The sequence below is a fragment of the Salmo salar genome, chromosome ssa10, assembly GCF_905237065.1.
Source record: "Salmo salar chromosome ssa10, Ssal_v3.1, whole genome shotgun sequence".
Lineage (NCBI taxonomy): Eukaryota > Metazoa > Chordata > Actinopteri > Salmoniformes > Salmonidae > Salmo > Salmo salar.
This window is the reverse complement of record NC_059451.1, coordinates 38,029,152-38,048,764: the sequence shown is the minus strand read 5'-3', so window position 1 is coordinate 38,048,764 and position 19,613 is coordinate 38,029,152. Positions and strand designations below refer to the sequence as shown.

The window sequence follows — 19,613 nt, the reverse complement described above, 5'->3', positions numbered from 1 at the left end:
AAAGTAGTGCACTAAATGGGGAATAGGGTGCCATTTGGGAAACACAAAGTATTTGTATGCACTTCTCTGTTAAAACAAGACTAAATTAATGAGGCATTTTGAACTTTCACTAGGGTGGGGACCACTTTCACTTGACATATTTCTGCTTATAAAAATCCATGCATTGCAGCATGATTGCCCACTTTCTTTGGTGGCATGGTGTTATACTACTGCATGTTTTGTTTCCCCCAAGCCATTTGAAATTGGAAAAATTATAGTTGAGCTGTTCACTATGTTAGAGAACCTCCCAGAGGAAGTTGTGCCACTATTTCAACGTAATTTCCTGTTCTAGAGAGGAAATGCACATTTAGGTTCCAGCGCCAAAGAATGACGAAGGCTACTTATACATATTCACAAATTGGGTGTGGAAATATCCACATGGATTAATAAACATCAACAAATAGGGCACTGCTAACCTCTTGTTAACTTTATCTATCTAGCTAATGTTATGTTGTTGCAGTTTTTTTTACTATACTGTATTCAAAAGATTAGCCAGGTGGATGGTTCTGGAGATGGATTTATCATAAGCATTGATTTAGGGAAAAGTTTGCCACAGATGGAAACAACTGGCCTATCTTTGACTTCGCCATCTATTGTCATCTCAAAAGTATTGGTATCTTCCATAAATTGCGTCAGAGAGTCCGGCATAAAAATAGTTTGAAAGAATAAGATGAAGCTCCAGTAATATGGACAACTATTGAAAGATCTTTTCATTGTAATGGACACGGCGCAACCTTTGGTAGGTTGGCAGGCTTAGCTGGCAGACTTCGGCTGTGGTACAAATCAAATCAAATGTTATCAGTCACATGCGCTGAATACAACAGGTGTAAACCCCACAGTGAAATGCTTACTTACGAGCCCCAAACCAACAGTGCAGTTTCCAAAAAATATGGATAAGAATAAGAGATAAAAGTAACAAGTAATTAAAGAGCAGCAGTAAAAAAATAACAATACACACAGGGGGGTGCCGGTACAGAGTCAACCGGCTAGTTGAGGTAGTATGTACATGTAGCTAGAGTTAATTAATGTGACTATGCATAGATGACAACAGAGAGTGGCAGTGGTGTGTGTGTGTGGGGGGGGGTGCAATGCAAATAGTCTGGGTAGCCATTTCACTAGACGTTCAGGAGTCTTATGGCTTGGGGGTAGAAGCTGTTTAGAAGCCTCTTGACCTAGACTTGGCGCTCCGGTACCGCTTGCCGTGCGGTAGCAGAGAGAACAGTGTATGACTAGGGTGGCTGGAGTCTTTCACAATTTTTAGGGCCTTCCTCTGACAGTGCCTGGCATAGAGGTCCTCGATGGCAGGAAGCTTGGCCCCAGTGATGTACTGGGCCCTTCGCACTACCCTCTGTAGTGCCTTGTGGTCAGAGGCCGAGCAGTTGCCATACCAGGCAGTGATGCAACCAGTTAGGATGCTCTCGATGGTGCAGCTGTAGAACCTTTTGAGGATCTGAGGACCCATGCCAAATCTTTTCAGTCTCCTGAGGGGAATAGGTTTTGTCGTGCCTGCTTCACGACTGTCATGGTGTGCTTGGACCATGTTAGTTTGTTGGTGATGTGGACACCAAGGAACTTGAAGCTCTCAACCTGCTCCACTGCAGCCCCGTCGATGAGAATGGGGGCGTGCTCGGTCTACTTTTTCCTGTAGTCCACAATCATCTCCTTTGTCTTGATCACGTTGAGGGAGAGGTTGTTGTCCTGGCACCACAAGGCCAGGTCTCTGACCTCCCTATAGGCTGTCTCGTTGTTGTCAGTGATCAAGCCTACCACTGTTTGGTCATCAGCAAATTTAATGATGGTGTTGGAGTCGTGCCTGGCCGTGCAGGCATGAGCGAACAGTGGGTACAGGAAGGGGCTGAGCACGCACCCCCGAGGGGTCCGTGTTGCGGATCAGCATGGCGGATGTGTTGCTACCTACCCTTACCACCAGGGGGCGGCCCGTCAGGAAGTCCAGGATCCAGTTGCAGAGGGAGGTGTTCAGTTCCAGGGTCCTTAGCTTATTGATGAGCTTTGAGGGCACTATGGTGTTGAACGCTGAGCTGTAGTCAATGAATAGCATTCTCACATAGGTGTTCCTTTTTTCCAGGTGGGAAAGGGCAGTGTGGAGTGCAATAGAGACTGCATCATCTGTGGATCTGTAGGGGCGGTATGCAAATTGGAGTGGGTCTAGGGTTTCTGGGATGATTGTGTTGATTTGAGCCATGACCAGCCTTTCAAGGCACTTCATGGCTACAGACGTGAGTGCTACGGGTCTGTAGTCATTTAGGCAGGTTACCTTCGTGTTCTTGGGCACAGGGACTATGGTGGTCTGAAAATGTCAGTGAAGACACTTGCCAGTTGGTCCGCGCATGCTTTGAGTACACGTCCTGGTAATCCATCTGGCCCAGCGGCTTTGTGAATGTTGACCTGTTTAAAGGTTTTGTTTACATCAGCTTCTGAGAGCGTTATCCAGAACACCTGGTGCTCTCGTGCATGCTTCAGTGTTGCTTGCCTCTAAGCGAGCATAAAAAGGCATTTTGCTCGTCTGGTTGGCTCGCATCACTGGGCAGCTCGCATCTGGGCTTCGCTTTGTAGTCATAATAGTTTTCAAGCCCTGCCAGATCCGACGAGCGTCACAGCTGGTGTAGTAGGATTCAATCTTAATCCTGTATTGACACTTTGTTGATGGTTCGTCTGAGAGCATAGCGGGATTTCTTATAAGCGTCCGGATTAGTCTCCCACTCCTTGAAAGCGGCAGCTCTAGCCTTTAGCTCGATGCGGATGTTGCTTGTAATCCATGGCTTCTGGTTGGGATATATACGTACAGTCACTGTGTGGACGACTTCGTCGATGCACTTATTGATGAAGCCGATGACTGAGGTGGTGTTCTCCTCAATGCCATTGGATGAATCCCGGAACATATTCCAGTCTGTGCTAGCAAAACAGTCCTGTAGTGTAGCATCCGCGTCATCTGACCACTTCCGTATTGAGCGAGTCACTGGTACTTCCTACTTTAGTTTTTGCTTGTAAGCAGGAATTAGGAGGATAGAATTATGGTCAGATTTGCCAAATGGAGGACGGGGGAGAGCTTTGTATGCATCTCTGTGTGTGGAGTAAAGGTGGTCTAGGAGTTTTTTTCTCTGGTTGCATATGTGACATGCTGGTAAAAATCTGGTAAAACTGATTTATGTTTGCCTGCATTAAAGTCCACGGCCACTAGGAGCGCCACTTCTGGATGACCATTTTCTTCTTTGCTTACGGCCTTATAGAGTTGGTTGAGACCGGTCTTAGTGCCAGCTTCGTTCTGTGGTGGTGAATAGACAGCTACGAATAATATAGATGAGAACTCTCTTGGTAGATAGTGTGGTCTACAGCTTATCATAAGTTACTCTACCTCAGGCGAGCAATACCTCGACCTCTTTAATATTAGACATTGCGCACCAGCTGTTATTGACAACCAGACACACCCCCCCACCCCTGTTCTTAACAGAGGTAGCGTCTCTGTTCTGCCGGTGCATGGAAAATCCCGCTAGCTCTGTATTGTCCGTATCGTCGTTCAGCCACGTCTCGGTGAAACATAAAATGTTACTGTTTTTGATGTCCCGTTGGTAGGATAATCTTAAATCATAGGTCATCAATTTTATTTTCCAATGATTGCACGTTAGCAAGAAGAACGGATGGTAGTGGGAGTTTACTCGCTCGCCTACGGATTCTCAGAAGGCTGCCCGATCTGCGACCCATTTTCCCGGCGTCTTTTCTTCACGCAAAAGGTGGGGGTCTGGGCCTGTTCCAGTGAAAGCAGGATATCCTACTCGTTAAAGGAAAAAGTTTCTTCCAGTCTGCCGTGAATAATCGCTGTTCTGATGTCCAGAAATTATTTTCGGTCATAAGAGACGGTAGCAGTAACATTATGTACACAATAAGTTAAAAAATAAGTTACACAAAAACACAAAAAAAATAACAGAATAGAAGAATTGGTTGGGAGAATGTAAAACATCAGCCATGTTCTTCAACGCCATCTTATGGCTAACTTTGCAGCTGTGTCTGATTAATAAACAATGCCATGCTGGTGGATGGTAAAATTCAAATAAAACTCAGCCCTGAAACGAAACGCAGGCTGAAAATAATTTGTATGTCATATCATAGGAAAATACACTGCATTCACATGGATTAACATGAAATGGGAAGTTCGGATTGTATGAAATATATCATACTTTGACTAAAACAATGACTTATGGACTTAAATCGTTATACAACATCATGGGTAAGCTCTGGCAATCGTTTTTCAGCTGAAAAAAGTGGATTTCTACTGGTGTGGGCATTTAATGTCAAGGGTGGTCTGGTGTCAAAGCACGTTTCCATATCTGCAACAGTGATCAGCTGAGCAGGGCCTGTTATGACCTCATGTCATGCTGTATGAGGTCATGTGAACAGAGACCCTATCAGAGGACAACTAATAATGTACACACAATCGGCAGACACATTTAAACTATCTACTAACCCTAGCCATAAACCTAACCTTAACCCTTACCATAACCTTAACCCTTACCCTTCTGGGTTCTGACTGAGAGCAAGGGTTCTGACTGAGAGAAAGGGTTCTGACTGAGAGAAAGGTGCCTGTCACACCCTCTGTATCTCCCAGCTCTACTGATCCACAGATATTGCCTGGGCCTATACTCAATGCACTGTAGACAATTCCACTACTGTTGTCATGTATGGCACAACAACCAATGATCCAAAAGTTTCCTACAGCACATTCAGTATGGGACCAAGCTACCAGCTAAGGATGGAGTATGAAGTATGGCATTTGGAGTATGGGCTGCTACTCTAACTGGTTGTTAATGGTGAGGTCTGATCTGACCCTGAGAGGGGACTGAAAACTGAAGGACTGAAGGTGTTTGTCATTACTACCAGGCCTCTCATTAGTCCTCACTGCTATAAAGCAGACTGCCGTTATTCTGCCACAACCTGACTGCAGCCCATAACTCTCCCCAGCACCCCTCCCCAGCCCCCCAGCAGAGCACCCATACCCTATCCCTGCCTTTCCCCTTCCTTATGGATTACTAAATGGACCCTGTTGGGCTTCGGTGTATCCCTTAAAGGAGGATATGTACTGCAACACATCTTGTCCTGTTTTCTAACCTTTTATGTAACTCCTGTCCTGACACAGGACAACACACATTTCAGCTTAAGAGTATAACAGAGTAACTGGTTATTGTTGTGTATTGTTAGGGCATTTTAAACTCAGAGGAAAGACTACTACTACAAACTAATTGCCTTCCTTTCATTTCAAATTAAACAATCCCACCATTATTAATGCATTTTATCTGGTAAGAGGATAGCAATATAATTTACTGCCTACATGAAGAGGCCATAGTTCCACGAGAGAGCAGACAATGGACCTATTTAACATTCTAGACATTTGTAAAAAATACCTTAAAAGGAGATGATAGATACAGTGAGGGAAATAAGTATTTGATCCCCTGCTGATTTTGTACGTTTGCCCACTGACAAAGAATTGATCAGTCTATAATTTTAATGGTAGGTTTATTTGAACAGTGAGAGACAGAATAACAACAAAAAAATCCAGAAAAACGCATGTCAAAAATGTTATAAATTGATTTGCATTTTAATGAGGGAAATAAGTATTTGACCCCTCTGCAAAACATGACTTAGTACTTGGTGGCAAAACCCTTGTTGGCAATCACAGAGGTCAGACGTTTCTTGTAGTTGGCCACCAGGTTTGCACACATCTCAGGAGGGATTTTGTCCCACTCCTCTTTGCAGATATTCTCCAAGTCATTAAGGTTTCGAGGCTGACGTTTGGCAACTCGAACCTTCAGCTCCCTCCACAGATTTTCTATGGGATTAAGGTCTCCTTTGTTGTCTTGGCCGTGTGTTTTGGGTCTGTCATGCTGGAATACCCATCCACGACCCATTTTCAATGCCCTGGCTGAGGGAAGGAGGTTCTCATCCAAGATTTGACGGTACATGGCCCCGTCCATCGTCCCTTTGATGCGGTGAACACCCCCAAAGCATAATGTTTCCACCTCCATGTTTGACGGTGGGGATGGTTTTCTTGGGGTCATAGGCAGCATTCCTCCTCCTGCAAACACGGCGAGTTGAGTTGATGCCAAAGAGCTCCATTTTGGTCTCATCTGACCACAACACTTTCACCCAGTTGTCCTCTGAGTCATTCAGATGTTCAGTGGCAAACTTCAGACGGGCATGTATATGTGCTTTCTTGAGCAGGGGGACCTTGCGGGGCGCTGCAGGATTTCAGTCCTTCACAGCGTAGTGTGTTACCAATTGTTTTCATGGTGACTATGGTCCCAGCTGCCTTGAGATCATTGACAAGATTCTCCCGTGTAGTTCTGGGCTGATTCCTCACCGTTCTCATGATCATTGCAACTCCACGAGGTGAGATCTTGCATGGAGTCCCAGGCCGAGGGAGATTGACAGTTCTTTTGTGTTTCTTCCATTTGCGAATAATCACACCAACTGTTGTCACTTTCTCACCAAGCTGCTTGGCGATGGTCTTGGCGTAGCCCATTCCAGCCTTGTGTAGGTCTACAATCTTGTCCCTGACATCCTTGGAGAGCTCTTTGGTATTGGCCATAGTGGAGAGTTTGGAATCTGATTGATTGATTGCTTCTGTGGACAGGTGTCTTTTATACAGGTAACAAAATGAGATTAGGAGCACTCCCTTTAAGAGTGTGCTCTTAATCTCAGCTCGTTACCTGTATAAAAGACACCTGGGAGCCAGAAATCTTTCTGATTGAGAGGGGGTCAAATACTTATTTCCCTCATTAAAATGCAAATCAATTTATAACATTTTTGACATGCGTTTTCTGGATTTTTGTTGTTATTCTGTCTCTCACTGTTCAAATAAACCTACCATTGATATTATAGACTGATCATTTCTTTGTCAGTGGGCAAATGTGAGAGAGAGAGAGAGAGAGAGAGAGAGAGAGAGAGAGAGAGAGAGAGAGATAAGCTTGATGGTGATTTGCTCCAGCCTCAAGTAACTGCAGATAACAATCACTCTCTGCACCTAGGACCTGGGTAAACCCATTTTGAACTTTAAAATAGCCTATTTTTCTAATGCAATTTTCAGCTTGGTTTCATTCATCAGTAAAAACAAGCTTGTCAACTTGATACACATGTCAAGTAAAAAATAGCTAACATTAAAATGAAAATGGCAAAGGTGAACAAATGAACATCCATACCAATGAAACTGTCTCTTTACAACTAAAATACTGCTCCGGACCCAGAGCTAAACAATTTAATCACACAAGTAGCAGGTGGTTTGTCGCCCTCTTTGGAAAACGCTTAAGAGGGTGTCGAGTTCAATATCACCACACAGACTGACATCTGCGACCAGGAAAATAAAGTGACCTGATGATGGAAAAAACAAACAGCTTGAAAATACAATTTCTCCATGCACCAGTCGGTCCGGCACTCGCTCCAAGGAATATCCTTCCACGATTCCCATGCATTTACGCATATGTGGTAGATGTCAATTGTACTATCCAACTATCTAATAAAATAAAACATTTGACTTTGTAGGTATTTAACATATTTTTCGTTGAAAGTGCTTTCTTGGTATACATTCTTTGAAATATCTGCATTTCAAATTAGAAGAGGAATATATTTTATTCGTTTTTTGCGCCCAAGTGGATAAATGCTTTAGAAACAAACATGCATACAGAAAAATAACACAGCTATACAATTTGTATTGAATGTAGTTAAAGTTTGATTTTTTATTATCAATAACTTTATTATTATTGTTATTGCTATTAATATTATTAGTATATTACTAATATTGTCATTATTATGACCACAATTATCATTCGTTGTAGTAATAAATGACAGTTATTATGTAGAAGAAGTAGGTTTATCATTTCTGTCAGAGTTAGATAGAAAGAAATATAAACTAATATAGGTTGGATTACAAGTCAAAGGACTTGGCACATTTGGCATAAAGTCAAATGACCATTACAGAGCGCAGCTGAAGGGAGTCCAATTCATGCCGCGCAGGAGTTTGAACATGACTGCAATAACTAGGCTGCAATTACTGACATATTATACAGGCTACATCGACATTGTTTGCTTGTGTGTGGTAATTTAAAACATTACAACTTTGCTGTAAGCAAAAACAAACATTAAACATAGATTATTATACAATTAGCCAACAAAACAATAGTGTTTACTTTAATCTTACCTTCACCGACTCCGACAACCTTCCCAATCATGGACGTGTGTGTGAGCAGAAAAATATCAACCTTATAAGACCAAAAAAATCTAAATGCAATGGCACTTTATTCCTTATAAATATTTTTCTGGATTCCTCTCTTACATACACTGGCATACTTGCGCAATCTTAATTTTAATTAAAAATATGCAGCCAAAGTTCTGAAAAACTTCCAGATAGACAGGCTATGATAAGAGTTCCATATAGAACTTCACTTGATCATGGGATTCTCTGTATGTTCCACAATGGATGCGCCCGAGATGCGTTATGGTCCGCGTCACAGGTATCGTTCTCATTGAATAGAAATAGTCTCCCTCTTTCTTCACTGAAAACTGCAGATGTTAGTGTTAAATTGTAGCTCCAAATACAGATGTGAGTTGGCTCAGGTTTTTTAAAGCCTGGGGTGGTGTCAAATTCCACCGTCTATCACATGATCCCAGCCCACAATAGCCTACACAGGTTGCTTTCTGTGAAATGACACTCAATTTACAAACGCTCATGATTAGGCCTACTTACTATTTCGGTTCCTTATTTTAATCTCTACATTAACTTGATTCCGTATCTCGTTCTTTTACGTCCAAAGTTGATCCGGTTCAGTTAGAATGGTTGACGCGTCCCATTTAGATTCCAAAGGATCGCGCGCGAGCGGCGGTGTCTATTAACTGCGCATGTTAAATGAGCACTTGAAGGCAACCTATAGGAGAGAGCTGTACACCCATTTTATGAGCGTCAAATGCAACCACACTGATGGTATTAACTTTACACACTGCACTGCACTGCAGTACTTGTATAATGTGTTATCTCATGAAAACAACGAAACCGACAAATGACCCATGACAATCATAATTTGACATCTAGTAACATGTATAATTGTAGAATTGTCTTCTCGTTTTGCCTGTTGAATGACCCTTGTGATCGTTCATCATATCAGTAGCCTACTTGCTTGACATAATAAACTTAAACAAAGGGACTTTGTTTTAAAATAGGTTGAATTTCAAGTGTTTTTATTTTATTTTTTACAATCCATGCACAATTACTTGATGCCTAATCAATACCCACACTTTTCTATGTGACCACAATTGGCCCAATGCTTGTTTCTGAGATAAGGCCATTCAAACCACCAGTCACACACTTAACAATTGATAAAACAAACCTCAGTAATGAGCCAGGTTACGTCCCAAATGTCAACCTATTCCCTATATAGTGCACTATGGGTCCTGGCCAAAAATAGTGCACTAAATAGGGAATAGGGTGGCATTTGGGATGGAAGCTTTCATGACCAAACTTCCCGCAAGCGACTGGGGTACAATCTGAATCTCAAGCTTTAGAGGTGTTATCAAGATTGGCCTGGAATCCAACCCACCCGACTGGCTACAAGGCCAGGGCCAGCCAGCTCTGAACTCTACATGTCTGTCCCAAATGGCACCCTATTTCCTATGTTTTGCACTACTTTTAACCAGAACCCATAGGTCTCTGATCAAAAGTAGTGCACTATATAGGGAATAGGAGGCTAAGGGGGTCATTTGGAACACAAACTAAACCTCTTTTCCAGATTGTGGATCTTTTCTCCACCTCAGGAGCACGAAGCCATAGCATCTTCAGTCCAGGCCTGTGCCAAACAGCAGATTAAAGCCCCACAGAGTGTTGCCTTCTTTGGGCAGCGATGGATGCTGACTGGCTCACTGGGTGCTGCTGGTGCTTGACCCAGCCACACTCCGCTGGCCGAGCTTTGGCCAGCCTGGGAGGCTGCCTGACGGGGTGAGACCAGCCAACGTGCCAGCCTGCCTGGAGCTAGGGCATGGAGACAGGATAGGAGGCTGACTGGGACTTGACTGGGGCACTGGGGCAGGAGACAGAAGGGCTCACAGGGGCACTGAGGAGTGACTCCAGGCCATGCTGCTGACTCTGAGGCCAGGTCTTTATTCAGGACTGCTCAGAGAACACCATCAGCATGACCAAAACAACCTCTTAAGCCAAAAATGTATAAAGCCTGAATTGTATTCAGTATCCTCACTGTGTGGTTGGTTAGGAGTTGACCTCTGGACGGTTCTTGTGTAGTGGTTTAGAGGCATGAGGACCTAGTTGATCTCTGGACTGTTCTTGGGTAGTGGTTTAGAGGTATGAGGACCTAGTTGACCTCTGGACGGTTCTTGTGTAGTGGTTTAGAGGCATGAGGACCTAGTTGATCTCTGGACTGTTCTTGGGTAGTGGTTTAGAGGTATGAGGACCTAGTTGACCTCTGGACTGTTCTTGGGTAGTGGTTTAGAGGTATGAGGACCTAGTTGACCTCTGGACTGTTCTTGGGTAGTGGTTTAGAGGTATGAGGACCTAGTTGATCTCTGGACTGTTCTTGGGTAGTGGTTTAGAGGTATGAGGTCCTAGTTGACCTCTGGACGGTTCTTGTGTAGTGGTTTAGAGGTATGAGGACCTAGTTGACCTCTGCTCATAGGGAGAAAATGAATGACGGCCTCCAGCAGAGATGACACTCCTAAAAGTCCTAAAAGCCAGCCAGGCACCCAGGAGGCCATACTGCCACGCACTGACCCATAGTAGGGAGCCTTGTCCTGCCCAGCCCACACAGGCCTTCCCTGCTCTGGCCTGGCCCAGGCACTAAGCAAACATAGGCCCACCTGCTCCGTCTCTGGAGTTTCAGACATTCAGCTAGCCCACCTCCCATCCACCTCCATCAGAAGTTCAGATCTCCCTCCCCACATTTCCCAAGCCTCTCTCTGCTCCTATAGCCTCCTACTGTAAGAGCAACCGGCTGATTAAATTCACATGTTCTAACACGGACCAATGACCATTAATTAATGTTCTCAGTGCTTTCCAGGCCATAAAACACAAGTGGACTTCCCTATGGATACAATTAACCTTCCCTCCCTCTCTACAGAAATGATGGCTGAACCCTTCAAAAGGAATTGATGATCGAAATAATTTTATTCCAAATAGCCATTTAAACTCAATTTGGCCTCTGTCAGAGTGATGTATTTTCAGGCGTATGGAATTCAGCTGGAACAACACAGAGCTCATAGACTGTCCCAAATGGAATCATATTCCCTACATAGTGCACTATTTTTGACCAAGCCCTAGTCAAAAGTAGTGCACTATACCAGAAATAGGGTGCCATTTGGGACACAATCATTGACTCTGGATGGATAGCAGGAGGGGAATAGGATCCCGACCGGGAGTGTGTGCACAAACCGAGACCTGGGTTTGTATTTAAATGGGGAGATAGTTATTTGATGTTGTTTTCTTTTAAAGCTAGTTTTCTTTTAACATTTTCTGTTGTTTGTTTTTAGACCTTTCCCCGATCCTGATCCAGAGTGCTTTTTCATCCCTTTAAGACCAAGGGAACTATTGCAAAACAGTGGAGACATATTGATCTCGAAGCAGGGACTGTTTGTTTCGAGCATGTTGAGCACAGTGCCACACTGCCAATCCCACACATGTATCTTTAGTCATGGCTTTAAAACTGAGGAGAAGAGAACGATTTTGAATCCTGATAGAGAGGTCACAGTAGCAGTATTAATAGGTTGATGACACATATCTAATCTAACAAAGTTTGATATTTACCGATCATCCCTCCACTCCAAAATGACCACACTCTCAGCATCTAAAACACAACATGACTCTGGAATTAACCTGTGGCTAAGGTCCTTAGTGTCAAGCCCCCTGCAGTGCCAAGCATGTGTGTCCATCCACATATCCCAGCATGGTTTCTCTCTATGAGGAAACTTGTAATCTTGGCATCTGAGTAAGGCTCACAATGGCACTGGAGGACTACATTTAGAGCTTTATCTAATGTGGCCTCTTGGCCTGTTCCTGTGGTGAGGTGGGGTTAGAGGTCAGGGGTCAGAGTCTCTGGGTGGCCAGGCATGGCCCCCCTGGATCTCCTGCTGATTCACAGCATCCTGGTCTTGTGAAGGAGTTGGTGATCAGAGGATTTCTCCCAGGCATGGGTGGTTGAGAGCCTGTTCATTATTCATATATACCGTTTCGCATTGCTTGTATTATAACAGCATGTCCTTGTAAAATACTGTGGGTTAAGTACAGAACCCAGCAAGCACAAACAAACACACTGTATGCCTATTACTCACATTGCTGGAGTGAGGGAGAGAGAAAGAGGAGCGTGAGAGAAGTCTTTGTGAATAGGCATGATGGACAGGAACTCTCTCTCTCCTAGATGTAGCCTAGTAATTCCACTCCACCGAGCTAGGAACACAGTGAGCCACTCCATCTATTTCTGGAGAGCATACTAAATGTGAAGATATCTCTAAAGCACCTGGCAACCTGAGAAAACAAGCAGTAGATCAGTGTGGCAAAAGAGGATCGCTGAACAAACCTGGTCCACATTACACATACACCACTAATGGGTGTCTATTAGGTCTTCATTCAATGATTACATGCATCATTTGTTCTAAAACACATCATGTTCTACAATATATTCTGTCAGTTCCTGAAGTATAATACAAATTATAATCGGAAAACAGAATGTTATTTCTCATGGCAGCTATATAACAGCAATGGGAGTACAGACGTGTAGTGACCAGACCACCTGTTTCTCTGTCTGTCTTCTGTCCCTATTGCAGATGTGAACTGGGTATGTGTGTGTCTACACTCATGGGTCTCTTAAAATCCCCTTGTGGTTTGCTGTGGGCCTGCTGGGTCTGCTAACGTAAACACTCTTCTCAGGAACACAACTGAGTGAGTGCTGGCTTTGGGATGCTGATGTTTCACAGAGTAAAATGTGTAATAACATTAATTAAATAAACATTGTACCTGGGGAGTGAGAAGGAGCACGCCTCCTCTTAGGCTGTAGAAGGGACAAGGAGACCCAAGATGACATGAAAAACCACAGCTGTGAAATGACATAAAGAAGGGGACTAGATAATAAACCTCTCCGCGTCTCAGCCTCAGGCCCAGACATTTCCCATGCATGCATCAGGGACAGAGAGAGAGAGAGAGCAATATGGAGAGAAAGAGAGAGGAGATAGAGGGAGGCAGAGAAAAGGAAAAAGGAGCAACATGTTTTCCATCTGCAAGTGTTCCCACGTCTCCCATTTTTGAGTAAACTTTTTTTTTGGTCAGCATTGTAGCAGCCATGGGTATATCCAGTGCAGATGCAGTGTCAGTTAAAATAAAAGGGTGTGGAACCTGAGACTGCACAGACACACTCCACTGGAGAACAGTGCAGGGGCAGACCAAAACCCTGCCTCACTCAGGGTTTAATTAAAACAAAATGATGGGAACCACCGACAAGAACCAGGGCTCGTATTTCAGGTCAGACAGAAGAAGGAATCAAAAGAAGATCAAAAGACTTGGGAGCAGCAACAGAACCCCGTCTGGCCTGCTGCTGCTGCTGCTGCTGGTATGTGAGAGCTGTCCCCCGGTGTCCCCTCCCCAGCTCAGACCAGAGGCCACCTACATAGAGTAGAGAAGAGCAGACCACCTGTCTGTGTGCACTCTACCAAGCCCCAGCACCCCACCCCAGAACACATGTGCACACACATGCACGCACGCACACAGTGACAGACCATGTCCAGGTCAAGGATCCAGCTCTTTAAATAGTGTACACCTGCCTGTTGTGTCCATAGCAGAGCTGTCTGTGATCTCACACACTTTCTAAATCTGGGTACTATTTACAGCAGATGCTACAAGCATATTAAAACCATTGGAAGATCTGGCTGCCAGCATTCTAAGAGAGTTGCACACTGTTGTTGGGTTGTTGTCTAGTACCGCAGCTGCTGGTTTGGATTCTAGTTTAGTTTTTTGGTTGTCTATATTGAGTCCATATATTTTCAAGATAAATCTACAGTATATTGGTGTGTAGATCATCAAATCTAAATGTATCTAATCTATTCTAATCTAATATCACTAGTCTTCTTTTATGACCATTACAGTAAACCACTAACGAGAAATCGTATATTTTATTACTGTAGTTACCATGGCGTTTCTGAATAGAAAACAACACAGCAGACCTTGTGTGTGATTTATCTGATCATCTACTGTCTAACCCTGGTCCTGGAGAGCTACCCTCCTGTAGGTTTTGCAGGAGGGTGCCTCTCCAGGAACAGGGTTAGCGTTAAAACCTACAGGAGGGTGGCTCTCCAGGAACAGGGTTGGAGATAAAACCTACAGGAGGGTGGCTCTCCAGGAACAGGGTTGGAGATAAAACCTACAGGAGGGTGGCTCTCCAGGAACAGGGTTGGAGTGAAAACCTACAGGAGGGTGGCTCTCCAGGAACAGGGTTGGAGTTAAAACCTACAGGAGGGCAGCTCTCCAGGAACAGGGTTGGAGATAAAACCTACAGGAGGGTAGCTCTCCAGGAACAGGATTGGCGTTAAAACCTACAGAACGGTAGCTCTCCAGGAACAGGACTGGCGTTAAAACCTACAGGAGGGTAGCTCTCCAGGAACAGGGTTGGAGTGAAAACCTACAGGAGGGTAGCTCTCCAGGAACAGGGTTGGAGTGAAAACCTACAGGACGGTAGCTCTCCAGGAACAGAGTAGCTCTCCAGGAACAGGGCTGGAGTGAAAACCTACAGGACGGTAGCTCTCCAGGAACAGAGTAGCTCTCCAGCAACAGAGTTGGAGTGAAAACCTGCAGGACGGTAGCTCTCCGGGAACAGGGTTGGAGTTAAAACCTACAGGACGGTAGCTCTCCAGGAACAGGGTTGGCGTTAAAACCTTCTGGAGGTTCGCTCTCCAGGAACAGGGTTAGAGTGAAAATCTACTCGAGGGTAGCTCTCCAGGAACAGGGTGGGAGTGAAAACCTACAGGAGGGTAGCACTCTAAGAACAGGGTTGGAGTGAAAACCTACAAGAGGGTGGGCTCTCCGTGAACAGGGCTGGAGTAAAAACCTACAGGAGGGTGGGCTCTCCAGGAACAGGGTTGGAGTAAAAACCTACAGGAGGGTGGGCTCTCCGGGAACAGGGCTGGAGTAAAAACCTACAGGAGGGTGGGCTCTCCGGGAACAGGGCTGGAGTGAAAACCTACAGGAGGGTAGCTCTCCAGGAACAGGGTTGGAGTGAAAACCTACAGGAGGGTAGCTCTTCAGGAACAGGGTTGGAGTGAAAACCTGCAGGACGGTAGCTCTCCAGGAACAGAGTAGCTCTCCAGGAACAGGGCTGGAGTGAAAACCTACAGGACGGTAGCTCTCCAAAAACAGGGTTGGAGTGAAAACCTACAGGACGGTAGCTCTCCAGGAACAGGGCTGGAGAGAAAACCTACAGGACTGTAGCTCTCCAGGAACAGGGTTGGCGTTAAAACCTTCTGGAGGTTCGCTCTCCAGGAACAGGGTTAGAGTGAAAATCTACTCGAGGGTAGCTCTCCAGGAACAGGGTGGGAGTGAAAACCTACAGGAGGGTAGCACTCTAAGAACAGGGTTGGAGTGAAAACCTACAAGAGGGTGGGCTCTCCGTGAACAGGGCTGGAGTAAAAACCTACAGGAGGGTGGGCTCTCCGGGAACAGGGCTGGAGTAAAAACCTACAGGAGGGTGGGCTCTCCAGGAACAGGGTTGGAGTAAAAACCTACAGGAGGGTGGGCTCTCCGGGAACAGGGCTGGAGTAAAAACCTACAGGAGGGTGGGCTCTCCGGGAACAGGGCTGGAGTAAAAACCTACAGGAGGGTGGGCTCTCCAGGAACAGGGTTGGAGTAAAAACCTACAGGAGGGTGGGCTCTCTGGGAACAGGGTTGGAGTAAAAACCTACAGGAGGGTGGGCTCTCCAGGAACAGGGTTGGAGTAAAAACCTACAGGAGGGTGGGCTCTCTGGGAACAGGGCTGGAGTAAAAACCTACAGGAGGGTGGGCTCTCCAGGAACAGGGTTGCTGAGCCCTGATCTAGGAAATCCATTTTACTTCATAGTAAAAGAGAAGAAAACACAAACGTGGTCCACTAAACACAGCTTATAACATGTTCTGAAGTAGAGTGCAATGTTTTTAAGATCTCATAACATTTATTAGCAGAATAATTGCGATATGTTGGCGCTAGGATCCTTCAGCCAAACAGTGTCCATTACATGGTGCACACTATTAACAAGCCAATTTATACTGTAGCAGGCTCCAACTAATCTCATGAAAGCATACTCATAGCCTGCATCACAAATGACAACCTATTCCTTATAGACTGTATGTAGTGCACTATTGTTGACCAGGGCCTATTGGGTATTGGTCAAAAATAGTACACTATATAGGAAATATTGGGACGCAGGCATAGGGACTGCATCCAAGACAAGACAAGAATACAAACCTCAGCCATAACTATACTAAACAACAATATAAACACAACATGTAAAGTGTTTCATGAGCTGAAATAAAACATCCCAGAAATGTTCCATATGCACAAAAAGCTTATTTCTCTAAAATGTTGTGCACAAATGTGTTTACATCCCAGTTAGATTGCATTTCTCCATTGCCAAGATAATCCATACACCTGACAGGTGTGGCATATCAAGAAGCGTATTAAACAGAATGACCATTCCACAGGTGCACCTTGTGCTGTTAACAATAAAAGGCCACTCTAAAATGTGCAGTTTTGTCACATAACACAATGCCACAGATGTCAAGTTTTGAGGGAGCGTGCAATTGGCATGCTGACTGCAGGAATGTCCACCAGAACTGTTGCCAGATAATTTTATGTTAATTTCTATACCATAAGCCGCAGACCACGTTTATGGTGCTGTGTGGGCGAGTGGTTTGCTGATGTCAACGTTGGTGGTGGTGGGGTTATGGTATGGGTAAGCATAAGCTACGGACAACGAACACAATTGCATTTTATCGATGGCAATTTGAATGCACAGAAATACTGTGACCAGATCCTCAACTTGTTGCATGTTGCGTTTACATTTTTGTTAGAATGCATACAATGCATACAATGCATTCGAATACAATGCATTCGGAAAGTATTCAGAGCCCTTGACTTTTTCCACATTTTGTTACATTACAGCCTTATTCTAAAATAATGACAAAGCGAAAACAGGTTTTTGGAAATGTTTGCAAATGTATTAAAATAAAAAACAGAAATACCTTTTTTTACAGTATTCAGACCCTTTGCTATGAGACTCGAAATTGAGCTCAGGTGCATCCTGTTTCCCTTGATCATCCTTGAGATGTTTCTACAATTTGATTGGAGTCCACGTGTGGTGAATTCAATTGATTGGAAATGATTTGGAAAGCACACACTTGTCTATATAAACTCCCACAGTTGACAGTGCATGTCAGAACAAAAACCAAGCCATGATTTCGAAGGAATTGTCCATAGAGCTCCGAGACAGGATTATGTCAAGGCACAGATCTGGGGAAAGGTACCAAAACATTTCTGCAGCATTGAAGGTCCCCACAAACACAGTGGCCTCCATCATTCTTAAATGGAAGAAGTTTGGAACACCTAAGACTCTTCCTAGAGCTGGCTGCCGGGCCAAACTGAGCTATCGGGGGAGAAGGGCCTTGGTCAGGGAGGTGACCAAGAACCCGATGGTCACTCTGACTGAACTCCAGAGTTCCTCTGTGGAGATGGGAGAATCTTCCAGAAGGACAACCATCTCTGCAGCACTCTACCAATCAGGCCATTATGGTAGAGTGGCCAGACAGAAGCCACTCCTCAGTAAAAGGCACATGACAGCTCGCTTGGAGTTTGCCAAAAGGCACCTAAAGGACTCTCAGACCATGAGAAACAAGATTCTCTGGTCTAATGATACCAAGTTGAACTCTTTGGCCTGAATGTCAAGCGTCACGTCTAGAGAAAACCTGGCACCATATCCCTACGGTGAAGCATGGTGGTGGCAGCATCATGCTGTGGGGATGTTTTTCAGTGGCAGGGACTGGTAGACTAGTCAGGATCGAGGGAAAGAGGAACGGAGCAAAGTACAGAGAGATCCTTGATGAAAACCTGCTCCAGAGCACTCAGGACCTCAGACTGGGGCGAAGCTTCACCTTCCAACAGGAAAATGACCCAGAGCACACAGCCAAGACAACGCAGCAGTGGCTTTGGGACAAGTCTCTGGATGTCCTTTGTATTTTCATTTATTATGGATCCCCATTAGCTGCTGCCAAAGCAGCTAACATCTCTGAAGAGACCTGAAAATAGATGTGCTGCTACTCTCCCCATCCAACCTGACAGAGCTTGAGAGGATCTGCAGAGAAGATTGGGAGAAACTCCCCAAATAAAGGTGTGTCAAGCTTGTAGCGTCATACCCAAGAAGACTCCAGGCTGTAATCGCTGCCAAAGGTGCTTCAACAAAGTACTGAGTAAAGGGTCTGAATTCTTATGCAAATGTGATATTTCCGGGTTTTTTATATATAAATTAGCAAATTTCAAAAAACCTGTTTTCACTTTGTCATTATGGGGTATTGTGTGTAGATTGATGAGGAAATGTAATTAATTTTAGAATAAGGCTGTAATGTAACAAAATGTAGAACAAGTCAAGGGGTCTGAATACTTTCCGAATGCACTGTATGTGTAACACCTATCCCTGACCCTATCCATATACTGTAGCTCAGGCTTGGACTCAAAACCAACCTTTAACTAGCAGCAATAACCCTAGCTCTGGTTCAGGGCGTTACATGCCTTCTTTAAGACGCATGTAACGCTCTGGACCAGAGCTACAATAATCCTGACATTGACCCCAGTCACCCTGCACCTTTGACAGTCTTCTAAGCGTGGACTCAAACTATAACCATAGACTTAAAGCTAAGTCTGTAATGAGATAAACAGCCACACACTACATTGATTTCTCTATCCATGTGAAATCTTTGAAGTCTTTCTTTCATGACTCACAGCAGAAGAATGTCATATGAGGTGAAATCACTTTAATAAACTGAAGTTGTCTCTGTCTCAAATGGCACCCATAGGGCTCTGGTCAAAAGCAGTGCACTATATAAGGAAAAGGGTGCCATTTGGGACGCAACCCTAGTGTTGTGTAAGGGTGGCCCTTGATAACTATTCTAGCCATTAAGGCAGCACAACAGAAGTGAACAGACATTAGCAAACTCCAGCTTTCCAGCTTTCAGCAGACTTCAGTCTCTCCCGGATTCTCCTGTTTCTCTCTACAGAGGTGAGATAAATTGAGTCCCTGTTGGACTGGTGTTATGGTGCCACAGCTGTCTAACCTGTCTGAGCCACAGCTCTCTCTAACTAACCTGATCTAACTTGCAGACCAAATGGTTGGGTTGGACTCTCCCTCCTGGCTGAAGGCAATACAAGCTTGGTAACACCTCTGACTCATTACAAAAAAGGTATAGTTACAATGCAATAGTAACCATGGCAAAACAAATTTCCGCTTGCGCACGCACGCACGCACGCACGCACACACACACACACACACACACCAGTGGTTAGTCTCAA

At 44.6% G+C, this 19,613-nt stretch overlaps 1 protein-coding gene across 1 annotated transcript in view; it reads right to left on the bottom strand.

Annotated features, from left to right (window-relative positions):
* The window catches only part of LOC106560342 (neurturin), a 34,635-nt gene extending 25,722 nt beyond the window's left edge, over positions 1 to 8,913 (bottom strand). Inside the window, exon 1 of the mRNA XM_014123177.2 lies at positions 8,243 to 8,913. Coding sequence (XP_013978652.1) covers positions 8,243 to 8,273 — 31 coding nt within the window. The 5' untranslated portion in view covers positions 8,274 to 8,913. The remainder of the gene's footprint in view (positions 1 to 8,242) is intronic.
* Between the last annotated feature and the right edge of the window lie 10,700 nt (positions 8,914 to 19,613).